General features: G+C 32.3%; 1 protein-coding gene across 3 annotated transcripts in view; it reads right to left on the bottom strand.

Annotated features, from left to right (window-relative positions):
• Positions 1-15,619, bottom strand: part of USP7 (ubiquitin specific peptidase 7) — an 87,997-nt gene that overhangs the window by 25,413 nt on the left and 46,965 nt on the right. For all 3 annotated transcript variants that reach the window (XM_056806134.1, XM_056806135.1, XM_056806136.1), the window contains 6 exons: positions 10,978-11,176; positions 7,747-7,885; positions 6,516-6,604; positions 3,590-3,698; positions 2,412-2,542; positions 550-604 (listed from right to left, as the gene is read on the bottom strand). In XM_056806134.1, the coding sequence (XP_056662112.1) occupies positions 550-604; positions 2,412-2,542; positions 3,590-3,698; positions 6,516-6,604; positions 7,747-7,885; positions 10,978-11,176 (722 nt within the window). The remainder of the gene's footprint in view (positions 1-549; positions 605-2,411; positions 2,543-3,589; positions 3,699-6,515; positions 6,605-7,746; positions 7,886-10,977; positions 11,177-15,619) is intronic.

The following is a 15,619-nucleotide window of genomic DNA, read 5'->3' on the forward strand; positions in this document are numbered from 1 at the left end:
ACTTTTATTGAACACATACCTTATTGGTTTATCACAGTAAAAAAAGCAATGCTGCTCTTCTTTGCTAGAGCAAGGAAGTATTACTAGGTTTAACCAAATGAATATAATTTTCCTAAAAATAACAACAACAAAAAACACCCATACCTTCCATCTTAGAATCAATACTATGTATTGTTTCTAAGGCAGAAAAGCAGTTAGGGCTAAACAATAAGGGGTTAAGTGACTTGTTCAAGGTCACACAGGTAGGAAGTGTCAGACCAGATTTGAATGTAATTTTCCTTTGAAGAGAGGAAGGAGGACAGTAAGAATCACAGAATTTCAGAGCTGGGAAAAGATTATTATTTTATCTCTATGTACAATCTCATTTTGCAGAGAATAACAAAAACAATCATTCATACATAAGGTTGGCCACCTAGAACCAATGTCATCCCTTATTGAACAGGGAGACTACATATACACCCTGACTTCTTGAGCAATAAAATATACTTTATTTCATTAAAAAAAAAAGTATTATACATAATTAGGTTAAATATACTGCTGGAAACTTACCACTCGACACAGTTCTTGGACATCATGTTGCATGAAGCTGTCTAAAGTTTCCCATCTTTTAAAAAATAAAAATAAAAATTTTATGTTATGGAAATGTAGATTTAAGAGCTGGAAAGACTCCTTAATAGTTTTAATTGCCCAATCCCAGCATTTTAACAATGCAGAAATTTAGGCCAATGGGAGGAAAGTGACTTGCTCAAGGCCATGCAGGTAAGCAGAAGCAGGATTCTAATCCAAATATACCTTTGGATTTCTACCAGATTAAAATTTAGCAATTCAAATGAACTGGAATTCAAGAATAATTTGGAGAAGTCATTCAGTTTAAGTACACTTAATTGATATTCATGCTGATAAGATGAAAAGTACATTCTTATGAATTGAGAATGTCTAAATGAAGAAGTTTTCCATGAATAAAAATAAAAATTATTAACACATATGCCTATTTTTTTAAAAGACAAAATAATGAATTTATTGGTTCACATGAATTTTTCCCCAGATTTAATTTTTTGACTACTAAATTGAGAATAAAAAGAATCAAGTGTCAGAAAATCTATTTTGAAATGTTATAAATAGGTTAACTTAACAAGATTCAGCAACTAATGATTAAGAGGGTGAAGAGTGAGATATCATTGTGAATCTGTAAGATTTTTTAAGAAGCAAATTTTTTAGCCTAGATTTACAAGAAAAGCCTATTTCTATCATGCATCAGGATATAAAATGTATTGCTAATTATAATGCATTAAGAAGTTATAAGTGAAATTGGACATTTGCACTATTTAGATAATTTATATAAAAAGTAATTTGACAAAGGTGATGTGAAAAGTCTTATTCTAAACAGTAATACCTAACAGGTGTTTTGAAGAAAGTATTCTATGAGTGGAAGTGAGGGAGCTGCACATTGCACACATGGAGGACAATATATAAAAAGGTAGAAAACATTTGTTATTTGTCATTTGGAAATTTTTAAATGGCAAAACTTTGACTCACATACTGTAATTCAGCTATTCATGATTTTAAACTTATAGCTTTTGATACTATGAATGTGTATGTACATATATGTACTACCCCTTTTCAACCCAAGTCAATAACAACCTTATGTCAGTATCATTGTATCTCAAAGATCTGGGTATTTTTGCAGCTTTAAATAGTTCCTATCGTTTTCCAAATGATTCTACTAATTTAAAATTTTGCCATTAGTCTAACAGTTGGCCTGTTCCTCCAGTCATCTTGGTCTGAAACTGCCTTAAACTATCTTGAATGTATAAATAGTAGTATCTCTTTTTTTTCTATTTCACTTATTAAATGACTTATGGTTACTATTTTGTATCTAAATCAACCACTTAAATTTAATAAATAGATCTTACTGTTATAAATTTGTGCATATCTTCAAATTGGTATTCAATATTCATGGCAAATCTTACCTCCCATTTTTTCCATTTCTAGATATGCTCCTTTTCTGTGGTGCAAAAACTCTAATTTTATATCAAACTAGTATATTTTGTTTTCTGAAAAACTTTGTAAACCTTTTTTATTTAAGGTTTTTCAGAATATAAAAATCAGAGATGGAGTTTTTCTTTAATTATGATTGTGATAGTTTAAAAAATGTCAGAGCAGGTCTAATGAGATTAATTCCTTTGATCTCTTCAAATATAATATGAACTGAAAATAAATTCTAGAACATCTGCTTGAGCCCGATACAAATACCTCATTTTTATACATTCCTGTATCTTTTCTTTTCCATTTTGAGGAAAAACAGTTGTAAATTACAAGCTGACTAATACAAAACCTTATGTTTTCTTAAATCAATTTTAGAGAAAAATTTCCACCTGCAAGTTTTTTCTTCTTGATGTCCTTATACTTACCCAAATGATTTTGTTAGTTTTTTTGTTCCTACGGGTTTGTCACTGTGTTGTAATTCATAGAACACTCTTTGTAATGCTAAAGGAACACTTTTTGATGAGTCATCACCTTCTGTTGGCATCATGTATACAGCCTAAAAAGATTTAAAATAAAAACACAAAAAAAGTATTGAAATTTATTTAAAAAAAAAAAAACATTTTTACTGAGAAAATTTTTTTCTGTCTTAAAATACTGTAGGAATTATCTATCTGCAGAGTATATATTCCAAGACCTATAGGCGGATGGCTAAAACTTCAGATATAAATGAACACCTGCTGACCCCTGTCAAAAGGTTCTCTCCCCACTTCTGTCCCCAGCTTAATTAAAAAACAAAACCTAAAAAGACTAAAAGTGAAAGCAGAAGGAACTGTCTTCAGGGGAAGAATGCTGCCCCAGGTAGACTTCGGGCATTTCCTAAGACTTCTAGTACTTTGGAATGAGGTTAACTGAAACAGGAACCCTAAGGAGACCCTACTATATACATTGTTTTGTTTTGTTTTTTTCATTTACCTGTAATTGTGGCTGCCCTAAAAAGCTATATAGGGAAAATGTCTGAAACCTAAAGATTCACTTGGGTAAAAAGCAATTTTCATATCTTACAATTACATTATTTACATTAATACCCATGGTTGGCTCCTACTATTATAAGCTAATTAGAGGATAGATAACCATACATAAATCAGATCATCTGAATCCAGAATATGTTGAAATATGTCAACTACAATAGCTAAGACTGATTAACCAAATACATTCAGTAATGATAAACACTACTGATAAAAAGTTTTCCTTATAAACTCCTGACAGTAAGATAAGAATTTTTCTTCCAGGAAAATTTTTTTTAAATTAAATGTTTTAAACACATGAATATGAACCATAAAATTATGAATATATGGCTTATTCCTAAAATGAAAATCTTGAGTAACCAGTTAGAGGTAGAAGCATCATTTAAAAAATTAAATCACATTCACTGCAGTTATATTTTAATCACTTGTGTGATTAACAAGGAAAATGTTATGAATAAAGTCAAATTTTATGGCAATAAACAGTGTAAAAAAAAAATTAAAGATGTACTAAAAAGGACCTTCCCGAGTATTATTCTAAAGAAAAAAGTAGGTGGAAAGAGAATTATGATACACTTTACCTTGCGTAGTTGATTTGTGAAAAATAAAGTTTGTAACAAACTGTTCATGTAACAAGTTGCTCCCTGGTTCTTTAAACCAACATATCCCGTATGCTTCTTGGAATCCCACCTAAAAACAGTTTAAAGTTAAGAGTAAATTGCACAAGCTCTGTGTATCCTCATATTAATCATCCAAAACTGAGATATATGTCAATCTCACAAAACCTATTGAATGCACAGGATGATGGAAGGGAATGATTTATCCATGTTAAAATGATAGAAGCCCAAGTAAATATTAAGACATGAAATTTTCTACTAACTAATGCGACTGATCATTGTATTAATGAAAACAAGGACAAAAGTTTAATTCTACAGTTAGCTGGTTGGCTTTGTCATTTCATACTTTAGATAAAATTTCTAATCCCAACCAGGTCCCATGGAAATGTGTGGTACTGGTAAAAAGACCTGAGATAATTGATGGATTGGGCCAGCTATATTGTAACTAGTGGAAAAATAGATGAAAATACAAGTCCAGGTAGAAATATATGCACAGATTAAACCCTACAATAATAAATTCAACTCCAGTAGACAGACAGACAGGAAAATTTGGTTTAAGTCCTGCCTCTGTTAGATAAAATTTCTAATCCCAACCAGATCCCATGGAAATGTGTGGTACTGGTAAAAAGACCTGAGATAATTGATGGATTGGGCCAGCTATATTGTAACTAGTGGAAAAATAGATGAAAATACAAGTCCAGGTAGAAATATATGCACAGATTAAACCCTACAATAATAAATTCAACTCCAGTAGACAGACAGACAGGAAAATTTGGTTTAAGTCCTGCCTCTGTTACAAACAGTACTGATTATGTAACCCCTGTGCAAACACCTAACCTAAACTTTCCCTAGGAAAATTGCAGAACAATTGCTGATTTGTGTTGGTAGAGGGGGTTTCCTTGTTAGGAATTCTGTAAGTCATGAAATCATGGGTCTGGAACAAAAGTTACATTGAAATTCTTTGCATGTAAGTGTACTTTTGTTTGATAACAATGTAGATCTACACTCCTTAACATCAAAGGGATGAAATTAAAACAGAACAGAATCCTGAAAGTGAAGAAGTACTTTGAACACAGACTAAAACTTGATGGTTTCCTGAAGGAATAGAATCCACAAACAGAGGACAGGTATGGAAAGTAAACCAAAAGAATGACTGGTTTAAAAACAAAATGTACTAACCATTTTATTTTCCTTTAAAAGAAAGTCAACCAAAGAAGGCTTCTAAGGAAAGAGAGTAATTGTTATCTGACATTTTGCTAAGGATCCTCTTATTTAATTTCTTTTTCCATCAAATTGATGCAAACATGTTTGGGTATCAAAATATTAATAATTCAGTAATGTTTTACGCTATTGTGAGAGGGAGGAGCTAAGCAGGGAGTATTATTTTTAAGAAAGGATTCTTAATCCTTTATGTATCATGTTTCACTGTGGTATCCCTCCTGAAGACAAAATTTCCTTCTCAGTATATCATAAAATACGTAGGATTAACAAGGAAACCAATTATACTGAAAGTTATTAAAAATAAAAAATAAATAAAAAATAAGATTTCGGACATCAATCAGATTAAGAACTTCTAGCTTACAAAGATATGCTGTGATGTGAGTGAGCATCCTTGACTTGGGAAGCAGGATGTCTTTGTATGACCAATAAGGCTGTATAGTAGGTATATGTTTTACTGGATTGAAGTTTGCTGGATTCTAAGTAACTGGTGATAAGAGCCTATCATAATTCCATTTTGGGTTAGCCAAAGGTTTCATTTGTAAGGGTTGGAAAAAAAAAGATTTAAACACTGGCAGGTCAAGGTTCCTTTATTAAAAAATGTTTTATTTAATGATATAAAAAACAGTATATTGAAGTAAACCTATGTAATTACTTAGCTTTAGATATCAATCTCTCCTCCTTTTCTAGTTTTACTTTTCTCAACTAAGTCTACTCAACAAGGTTATGGGGATCTTGATTATCAAATTAAAGTATTTATAAAATATTCTGTAAACCTTAAAGCTCTGTATACACCGTAGCTATTATTTTGCATATATGCTCCATAATGGATCTATTAAACACATGTAGTTTCTCTAGGTTGTTTTAGTAATATTCAACCAGTCTCAGCATAGAAATTAAGCTATTTATCTGCCACTGCTAGAGACAAATTGACATTTCCTTAGTATCTTTTGTACTACTTCCTTTATGCATGTCATCACTGGTAATATTCCACAACCTACTTAAACATGAATCTATTGGGGTTTTTTGGGGTCTCAAGCCACCTTGACTCTTATATTTTAGTGCTCGATGACTTGTAGATGACTGTAGAAGAAAGAAGAGTGTTAGTGTTAACAAGAAAAATCTATGTATAAGGAAGCAGCCTGGAAATGTTTGAATAACTAAGCAAGTTCCCAAATGTAATCTAGCCCTATCTTTCTCTCATTTAATTATGGGCAAAAAAATTATCTTCCCAAGATAAATGTATGCCAATGATCATTCAATTGTACTCCATATTCTAAGCACAGATATAGCATTCCTCATTCATTTGGACTTTCCCTTGAGTGATCTAATAATATCTAATTATGGAGCTATTCCAGAACTTGAAAAGTCATCAAGTATAAACTTTTCAATAGCTTATAATTAAGTCCATTATACAAGAAATAGGATAGATAAATTTGAAGAGGTTACCCTCACTACCAAATTAAGATTCCAATTTTTCAGTTGTTATACCACTAAAAGATGTTTTATTGAGTCAAAGGATTGTGATCTGTGTCTAAAGATTTCTACACCAATGAAATCAACAGCCCCTACAGTTAGGGTAGTAAGGAATTTAAGAAATATACTTTGTGCTCAACATGGCTATTTACTAAAGAAAACTTTCTTAAAGTTAAAACTAAAAATAAAAACTTACGCAACTCCATGGGGAGCATCTGCCTGCACATAGACTTCAAAAGTAACCTTGTCATCTTCTATAAATCCTTTTTCAGGATCAGTAACTTCCTACAAAATGGGGGAGAGGGGGGAGAGAAGCTATTCAATATATATGGCATACCACATTCATATTTACCCAATTCCACTTTGTCAAAATTTATATTTGGTAAAAGAAGGAATAATGAAGCACATAAGTTATTTCCAGAAAGACAACAGCAACATTTATGAAATGTAAGTTTCTTGTAAGAATTGTTTCATTCACTGAATGACTAGTTACTGGTAGTGTTCATCAATAGAACAATAGGGAATACACTAAAATTTTCCTGATTCTTCTAGTCCTAGTCAAATCTTCAATGAGGATATGATTGGGGATAAAGGCTCTAAACAATCACTCTAATACAAATATTAATAAGATGGACATAAAAATAGTCTAAATTAATTAAATAAATTTAATTTAATTTAAAAAATCAAAAGGCATTATCCAACTCTAGAGAAGAACTGCTGAAGTCAGAACTTAGGTCAAAGAAAACAATATTTCGCTTTAGTTTATTTGGGGGTTTTGGTTTTATATGATTATTCTCTTATAAAAATGAACACTATGGAAGTATGTTTTGCATGATAATACAAGTATGAACCAGAAAAAATAAAATATTATGCATGCAAATGGTTTATATTTATACTTATGTAAGCATAAATGGGAAATTAAATACATAAAGTTAAATAAAATAGAATTTTTTAAAAAAGTTTTATCTAATCTTGTATTTATTTTTGTAACATTTCAGAGTGCAATGCATCATGCAAAACATAAAAGATACAAGGATCTTTTTATTTTAGGAATACACATAGTATATTTACTAATACTTAATTCAGTTCCTTAAAGTATTTACTTTAAAAATAGTGGCAATACAAAAGGCTCAGGTTTCAGTAGTTTTTAACTTGAAGTACTAATAATAATAATTGAATTATAAGTTTTGCTTCCCAGGTGTGGATATTAGCTACAACCTTGTCTTTGCCTATAATATATAAGCATTCCCAAGTAAGTAAAGCTTTATTTGAAGGTTTTCTTGGCAAATTGACATTTTTGCCCACTTAACACATTGTAGCATCATGATGCTAAAATTCAGAATAATTTTATGAACAGGAATCATACAACAATAGAAGAAATAAACAATATAAAAATTCAATTGTAATTAAACACATTGTGAACTTACACTCCATGCCATGAAATTGGAAAATCCCCAATCATTTTCTTTATGAAAGAATAAGTGACTGATGCGGCGGCTGAATGATTTTTCATCATCTTTGTAATTTATAATCTTCAGCACTGCTTGTGCATGACAAGACCATGACCTGTTTTTAAAAAGCATATGAATGAGAAGCTTAGTTGATGAATTTCAACTAATATATTTTTCAAGACAGCCCATAGTGTTACAGGAGACCTTATTTCATATTTTTACCAATTAAATTGACCAATTAAAAATATGGTTTAAGAGGAATCAGAAGCTTTAAGCTTTATTCTTTAAACTTTCTTTAGTGAAGAGTTGGTAGTATTAAAAACTGTTTTAAGTTTTAAAGATCAGTATTTTCAAAATATGGTTTTTTCTTTTTCATATTTTTAAATGCTTACCTTCCATCATGGAGTCAATACTGTGTATTGGTTCCAAGGCAGAAGAGTGGTAAGGACTGGGGGTTAAGTGACTTGCCCTGGGTGACACAACTAGGAAGTGTCTGAGGCCAGATTTGAACCTAGGAACGCCTGTCTCTAGGCCTGGCTCTCAATCCACTGAACTACCCAGCTGCCCCCCAAATTACGGTTTTTTCATAGGACAAAAGACTGGTATCTGCTCAACTTGTGACTTACAAAAAAAAAAAAAACACTGGATGTGGGATTTCATTGGTATAGGGAATTCCTGGTGAAGAAACTCTCTCAACCATTGCAGAACTACAACACATCCATAGAAAGTTGCATGGGACACTTGAGAGGTTAAGGAAACTTCCCTAAGATCACAAAACCAGAATGTGTCAGAAAACTTGAACCAAAAGTCTTCCTGACTTTGAGTCTGGCCCTCTCATCACACATCATCATGCTGCCTTTCTAAAAATTACTCTTTAGAGGGAAAAAAGTTTTTAAAATAAGCTCAGTATTTCATAAGTATTAATACCAGGCAGCATAAAAATAATTGTTTTAAAAAAAACTTGCAATTCCCAAAATAATATTCTGACAATAAAGATACTGATTTTAGATATCCTACATTCATTGGGCACACAAATACTGTAGAAATCAAAGGGCTGAAGTCAGCTAGTCAAATTTACTTTCTAATTTTTTCCCATGTTATCTAGTAAAAAGGCAGAAGAGTGATAATTTAAGATTAATAATTGCTCTGACTACTAGCCATTAGATATAAATAAAACCACATGAAGTTAACATGTAGATTCTATGCTTCAAGACTACAAAGAAAAGTGAATAGTGGAGACCCAAGAAAAATGCCATTATGAAAAATCAAATGCATGACCTATATAGTCTCACCCAAGTGATTTGGCAGAATTCCAAAATGGAATGTACTAATATTTTAGAAAAGTATCATTCAAATGTCATACCATTGTGAGCCTATTAGAAAATAAAATTTTGTATTCAAGCAAAAGAATTGCAACTAAGGACCAAAAACCTACCATTGAGTTTTTACTAGTCACGAGAATATTGTACTGGTAAATGTGCCATAATTTCCTAGATTAAAAGAAAAAACTGATAAAAAGATTGTATAATTGGTCTATAATTTGTGGAATTAAATTGTTTTGAACTTTGGCATCCCTAACTTCTTCCCTTCTGATTATTTTGTCTAAGCTGGGTTTATAATAAACTAGTTTTCTAGTCTGGAAATTGAGTTTTAAGAGCTAAAAATAATCTGAGAATGCTTAGTACATCCTCCTTATTTTATAGATAAGACGACTCAGCCTGGGAGAGACTAGTAGCAAGCAAGTAGCAGAGTTAGAAGATAAAAATAAATTCAATGAAACCCACATTCAGTGCTCTTTCCACTGCATATCATGTTGCACCTTGATTAATTAGCATGTGCAAGTAAGATCAACAAATTGGGATGTAAGAAAATTAGTATTCATGACTAATCTAGTGTATTCTTAAAAATAAGATAGAATATTCTTAAGGATTCTTCAAAAAAAGTTTTTTTCTCAAATTTGAAAAGTTGATACTCATTAAACATTATAAAATATAGTATTAAAATTTTTCTTTTTTGTGTTGTTCTGTAATGACTCCTCACTTGACGAGAAAACACTTCAAATATGTTCTTCCCCAAAACAACACATGTTCTGTATTCCTTAAGTATATCATTTATGATCATCAACTTGTGAACAGAAGAATGTTTTTACTACAATAATGAATTTTCTTACTTATAAAGTGAGGTTAGACTAGAGGATCTCTACAGCCAAAATTTAATTACCTGCAAATCTTAAAATAATTTATAAAGAATTGGTACAAAACTCCACAGATTTTCCCCTGTTCTAAACCTTTTTTTGGAAACCAAATAAATAATGTTTAACACAAAGGGGGGGGGGGGGCCCCGCGGGCCAAGCCATGTAAAAACTGTGTAGTTATGTCTTAAAAAAAAAAAAAAAGCCCAGATTTAACCATGACAAATGAATTCCAACACCAGGTCTGTTACTAAGTAGTTGTGTGGCCTTAAACGAGGTAGTTTAATCTTTCTGGGTTTCTCACATTATTTAGGAAGTTGCATCACAATGATTTCCAAAGCACCTTTCGGTTCTGATATTTCCTTGGGTCCAGGATGTTAGAACTTAAGATTTTTTTTTTTTTAAACCCTTACCTTCCGTCTTGGAGTCAATACTGTGTATTGGCTCCAAGGCAGAAAGAGTGGTAAGGGCTAGGCAATGGGGGTAAAGTGACTTGCCCAGGGTCACACAACTGGGAAGTGTCTGAGGCCAAATTTGAACCTAAGACCTCCCGTCTCTAAGCCTGGCTCTCAATCCACTGAGCTACCCAGCTGCCCCCGGAAAGATTTCTTAATGAAGAAAAATAATAAAAAATACCAAAATCGAAAAATTCAAAGCATGAAGTAGTTTCCCCTCAGAAAATATTAAGTAAATATAACAATGCTAAAGGTATGCAGCAAATCTTAATTATAAAGCTATACCCTTGACTTCTTGGCTAGGAATAGTAGGAATATAGCAATTCCTACATGATAGGCATTTTATTGGTTTCTGAACTGGAAGTTTAAAAAGTAACACAATGAAATTAGAAAGCAACAATATAACTAAAAATTCATAAAATAAAGCTTCATAAGAATAACAAAGTATGATAAGTGGAAGGGGGCAATGCCCCTTTATTAAAAATATTGAATTTGTTTAATGATAATTTAATTAACATCATTATTTGTAGATTTAAAATGTCATCATATGGAGTGTCTTACGTGGAGTCAGATTCAGCATTGCATTGGAGAAAGAATCCTACGCTTTTTTGGTGTGGTCTGTCTGGATAAAATCGTGGCATCACCATGATCTTCCATGGAAGATTCCTTACAAAACATGGAGGACTAAGGACTGACTCACTCAGTCTGCTGAAACGTTCAACTGTAAACTGAAAGGTTGCTTCTGAACGCCAGCTGGTATCTGGAAGAAAAATGGTTGGGAAATTAAGAGCATATACAAAAACTAAAAGTTGAAAACATTCTTCAACTATAAAAATCTATTTCAAAACAATTAATAAAATGCCAAAAATATAAACATTCTATACTTGCTGGAATTAACTGGCCAAAACATTAATGATTAATGTGAAACACTTTGTGAGCATCAACAGTACTGATTAGAGTCCTCCCACCCCTAAATAACAGATTGGTGAATGTTTCTTCATGAAATATGAAAATGCAAGCAAGGAGAGGGATAACAAAGAATATGTGTGTATTCTTCAATCAGTACCCAATTTCAAAGACAATGACTGGCTTCCTTATTGAACTCACACAACAATATTGTTGAGAATTTTATTCAGTGCAATAGAAAAAGATACTGAACTTCTGTATTTCTTAATTCACTGGCAATCCAGATGAACAAGGAATGGAAGATGAAGGAGGTAATACTGAATGTTTTCCAGCTAGATAAAGCAAATCACCTTTTTCTTTTTCAAAAAAAGTATTAAAAAAACCTATCAGCCTAATGTCTTCTAAAAAAGCAGAGACCTTAAAATACCAACACAGAACCAAGGAAATGGCATTGAGTTTTATGTGAAGAAAAGGAGGGGAAATGACCTTATTTTCAATTTTGATTAATGGTTAATAGACCTATACATGAACTTATCTGCAAAATATAGTGATGATAGCACCTATATAACATTTCCAGAATCATTGAGGAGAGGGGGCGGGGGGGGGGGTGGGGGGAAGAGGAGAACATCTTTTTTGATGGCTTAATTCTGTATTTAAAAAAATCCATCTTTCCCAACAAAAAATTTCAAGTGTTATGAAATCTAAAATTTCCCTCTGGTTTTATAGCTAAGATAATTCATTTAAAAAACTTTATCCATATCCAGAGTCTTTTATCTTCCCTTGTAATAGAAGACAGTGAAAATGTATGATTACTTAGGAAATCTTTTAGTGCTCTTTTAAAATAAGTCTTTAAAAACTTTAAAGGTCTTGTCTCAACCTGCAACATATTTAGGTGTTTTCTCAATAAGAGTTAAAAAAGTCAGTTTTTTGTACTTCTATGTAATATTCTGAAGGTTTAATAAAAAGCCTTTGATTTTTATTTCAATTTGGCATTTATTATTTGAATCATGAGTTAATTTTATTTAAGCAATAACAAAAAAGGGCAAGTATCCTTCTCTTGTGCAGGGGTTTCCTATTTAATTCTTTCCTCAGGGATATTCATCTATTATTACCTGTCACTAATTGGTAATAATTTGCATGCACAAGGGAAGAAAATAGTACTTATTGACAAGCCCATATTATTCCAGTTGGTACTAAAAATCAAGTACGCTTGTTCCTATAAACGTTTGGATAAATGTTTAAAAATCACTACCTTACTAAAACCAATATTGAAAAATGGAGTTGTATTTTTTTTTTAGCTTCAAATCATCTTTGATGTCCTCAGGACAAATGACCCAGTATAAACAAATATGCTTTGTGACAATCTCACTCAACCCACTTTAGAATTAGAAGATAACACCCTCCTTAGGTCCAGCAACCAAAATTTCTGAAATCTAAAATATGTGGCCTATGGAATAGCAAAGGCAGAGAATTGTGTAGACTGAAGTATTTCGGATCTTGCCTAGTACCAGAGTCAAGCAATGATGAAATTTAGTAACCCGCGAACTGTTAACTCTTAGAAATGGTTAGAGTGGGCCCACAGGAAATCAGCTCGGAGCATAACTGATTTCCCAGTAATTTGCTACTTCTAAAACTAGAAATTACAAAGTTTGTTAACATTAAAATTTGGTCTTGAGAAAACATGTCCATCAGTTCTCACAAAAGGGTAGTATTCTTTGCTATAGATAAACAGTATTATTAAAGAAAGGTTCACTTAGTTTTCAACTCAAAACAAGCAATTTTGAGGAGGAAAGATGATTCTTCTCTTGGACATATGCGATTGATTTTCTAAAGGACTCAACTATTAATTAAGTCAGAACCAGGTCTTAGCACACCAATTTCGTTTTAGAGATAACCTGCAAAAAGGGAAAAGGGTGGAAATTATTCAAGTTAATAGGTCACCGAATGCTTGTTGTCATATGATGACAAAATGTGAAACAAATTACTAATACTTTAGGATTACTAGAATATTTTCACTAGACCTTACAACCAAAGCACTTTAAAGGCTCAATACAATGGGAACATTAACAGTTAGATGAGGCTGAACACAAATTAATCAGAGACAGAATGATAAGAGCTAAGGAATAAACTGTATATTTACTCAAAACACTGTACACCATTAAAAAACTTAAAATTCTCACATTCAAAGTATCCCCTCCTTCAGAGAACATCATTCAAGTTCAAATTCACAACACAAATAGTACTAAGCTCTTTCTAACATTTTGCACATAGTAGGTGTTTTATGAACATGCTTTAGTAATAATGGGATGTTATTTCCAGGCACTGCTATGATTTAAGAGGAAATAATAGTAATTATCTTCAAATTATCATTTATCTTTTTAATTAAGTATTGTTTGAGTATAGTATGTTTTAGCATTTTTAAAACTGTATTTTAACAATTACAAACTATGGAAAGGGAAGGAGCACTTAATGCCTATGGCTACAGAGCACATAATTACAGGAAGACAAATTCAAGTTAAAGTATGTCTCGCATGTCTCTACCCCCAAAGGTCCATTTTGCCAACTCAGCATATTTTACAGACCTCCCCATCATGTCATGACACAAACTGCATGATGGTTTACCAGAAATATAGTTCAAAACAAAACCTCTTAGTTACATAAAAGCAACACTCCTAAAAGAAGAGGGAAAAAAAATCTTATTTTATCATATACTATGTATTTTTTTAAAAAGCATTTAAATGGAGAGGGCTATTTTAACTAAAGAATAATTCAGCCACACAAAAATGTAAGACTCTAAACAAGTTAAACAGAGGCCAATAAAAGTAAACAAATGGGGAAGTTAGTCTATTCTTTGCCCTAAGAAAAAAATCAAACTTTTTGAGTTGGACAATGCTCAGTAGCTATCTAATCCAAAATAAATCTAAATAACAAAAACTTCCGAATGATATAGCAGAGGATTTATTTGTCTGGAGACTTCAAGGGATTTCATTATACCTCCCAAGGTGGAGCGTTCTTAATTTAACGAAGCTTTAATTTTCCTCCTTAAAATTTCCACCAACCTCATCTTTTTCTGCCCTCTGGATCCAAGAAAGAATAGGCCTAATCATTCCCTCTTACACAACTAAGTAATTGATCTGAATATAATGCTACCCATCTCCAAACTTCTTCAAACTTCAAGTTTCTTCACAATAATCTTCCTGTGGCATCTGATCATAATTGTACTAGTTGCCTTATCTGGATACTCTTCAAATTATTCATGACTTAGCTAAAATGTAGTATTATCATAATGGAACACAATACAAGTATGTTCTGACCAGAGAAGAATACTACAGAATTATCTTCTCTTATTCCCGGAAACTATGACCAAATATTACACTGTTAACTTATTAATTCAAGTTCGGAAAAACCTTTCAATCTTCCTTATCTACTTATGCTACCCATCAGATAATTATGAAGCTGAAGCTGGTTTTCTGAATCCAAGCTCAAGAACATTTACTACTATTTAAAGGAGGGATCCTTCTAAAATATAGGTTGCCTACTGTGCCATTCTTCTAATTATTGAACTAAATGGCACTGTATTACCTACAAGCTCAAATATTACCCTGCTTGCCCCACATAAAATTAGTTTTTAAAAATGTTGTTAAGCACCTTACAAACATTATTTCATTTGATTCCCACAACAGCCTTAGCAAAATAGGAAAATCATCTGCTCCCACAGGCAGCCCCTTGATAAGTTTGAAATTAGAAATCCAACTTAGATATAATATATATCCCCCCACTGTGGAAGAGGCATGGAGAAAGGTTCCACACCACCCATGTACTTTTCTTATATTTGACACTGAGCTCCACAATCTCAGCAGTTGTGGGCAGTCTTTTGTACAGTCATCTAACAAGGGAGAAAGGAAAAGGTATCCAAATACTAGATAAAGTATAAAGTCTTTGGGGAAGGAGGTACCAAAGGACCTTTTCCCACTTTGACCCCTTTGTAGTTTATAACCACAACCTCAGGGATGGAGTAGAAGGAAAGGATTACCACGTAGAAGAACAGATGGTCTTTCTAGCACCTGGGTCCTTGGGCATAACCTCGCTGAGAATGAGCCTGCTTTTCCAAATACTTTTGCTTTATAGAGTAAGCTTACATGTTTATGGTACTGAGTAAGATTTACCAACCATATTCAGGTTTCGAGAATACTAATGCATAATGAATCCACAGAAGGATAAAAATCTTACTTAATCTTGGAGACTCTTACTGAAACAGTTTTCCTGTGCCAAATGTTACCATCTTTTTACCACAGTA

This window comes from Monodelphis domestica, chromosome 7, assembly GCF_027887165.1.
Source record: "Monodelphis domestica isolate mMonDom1 chromosome 7, mMonDom1.pri, whole genome shotgun sequence".
Taxonomy (NCBI): Eukaryota; Metazoa; Chordata; class Mammalia; order Didelphimorphia; family Didelphidae; genus Monodelphis; species Monodelphis domestica.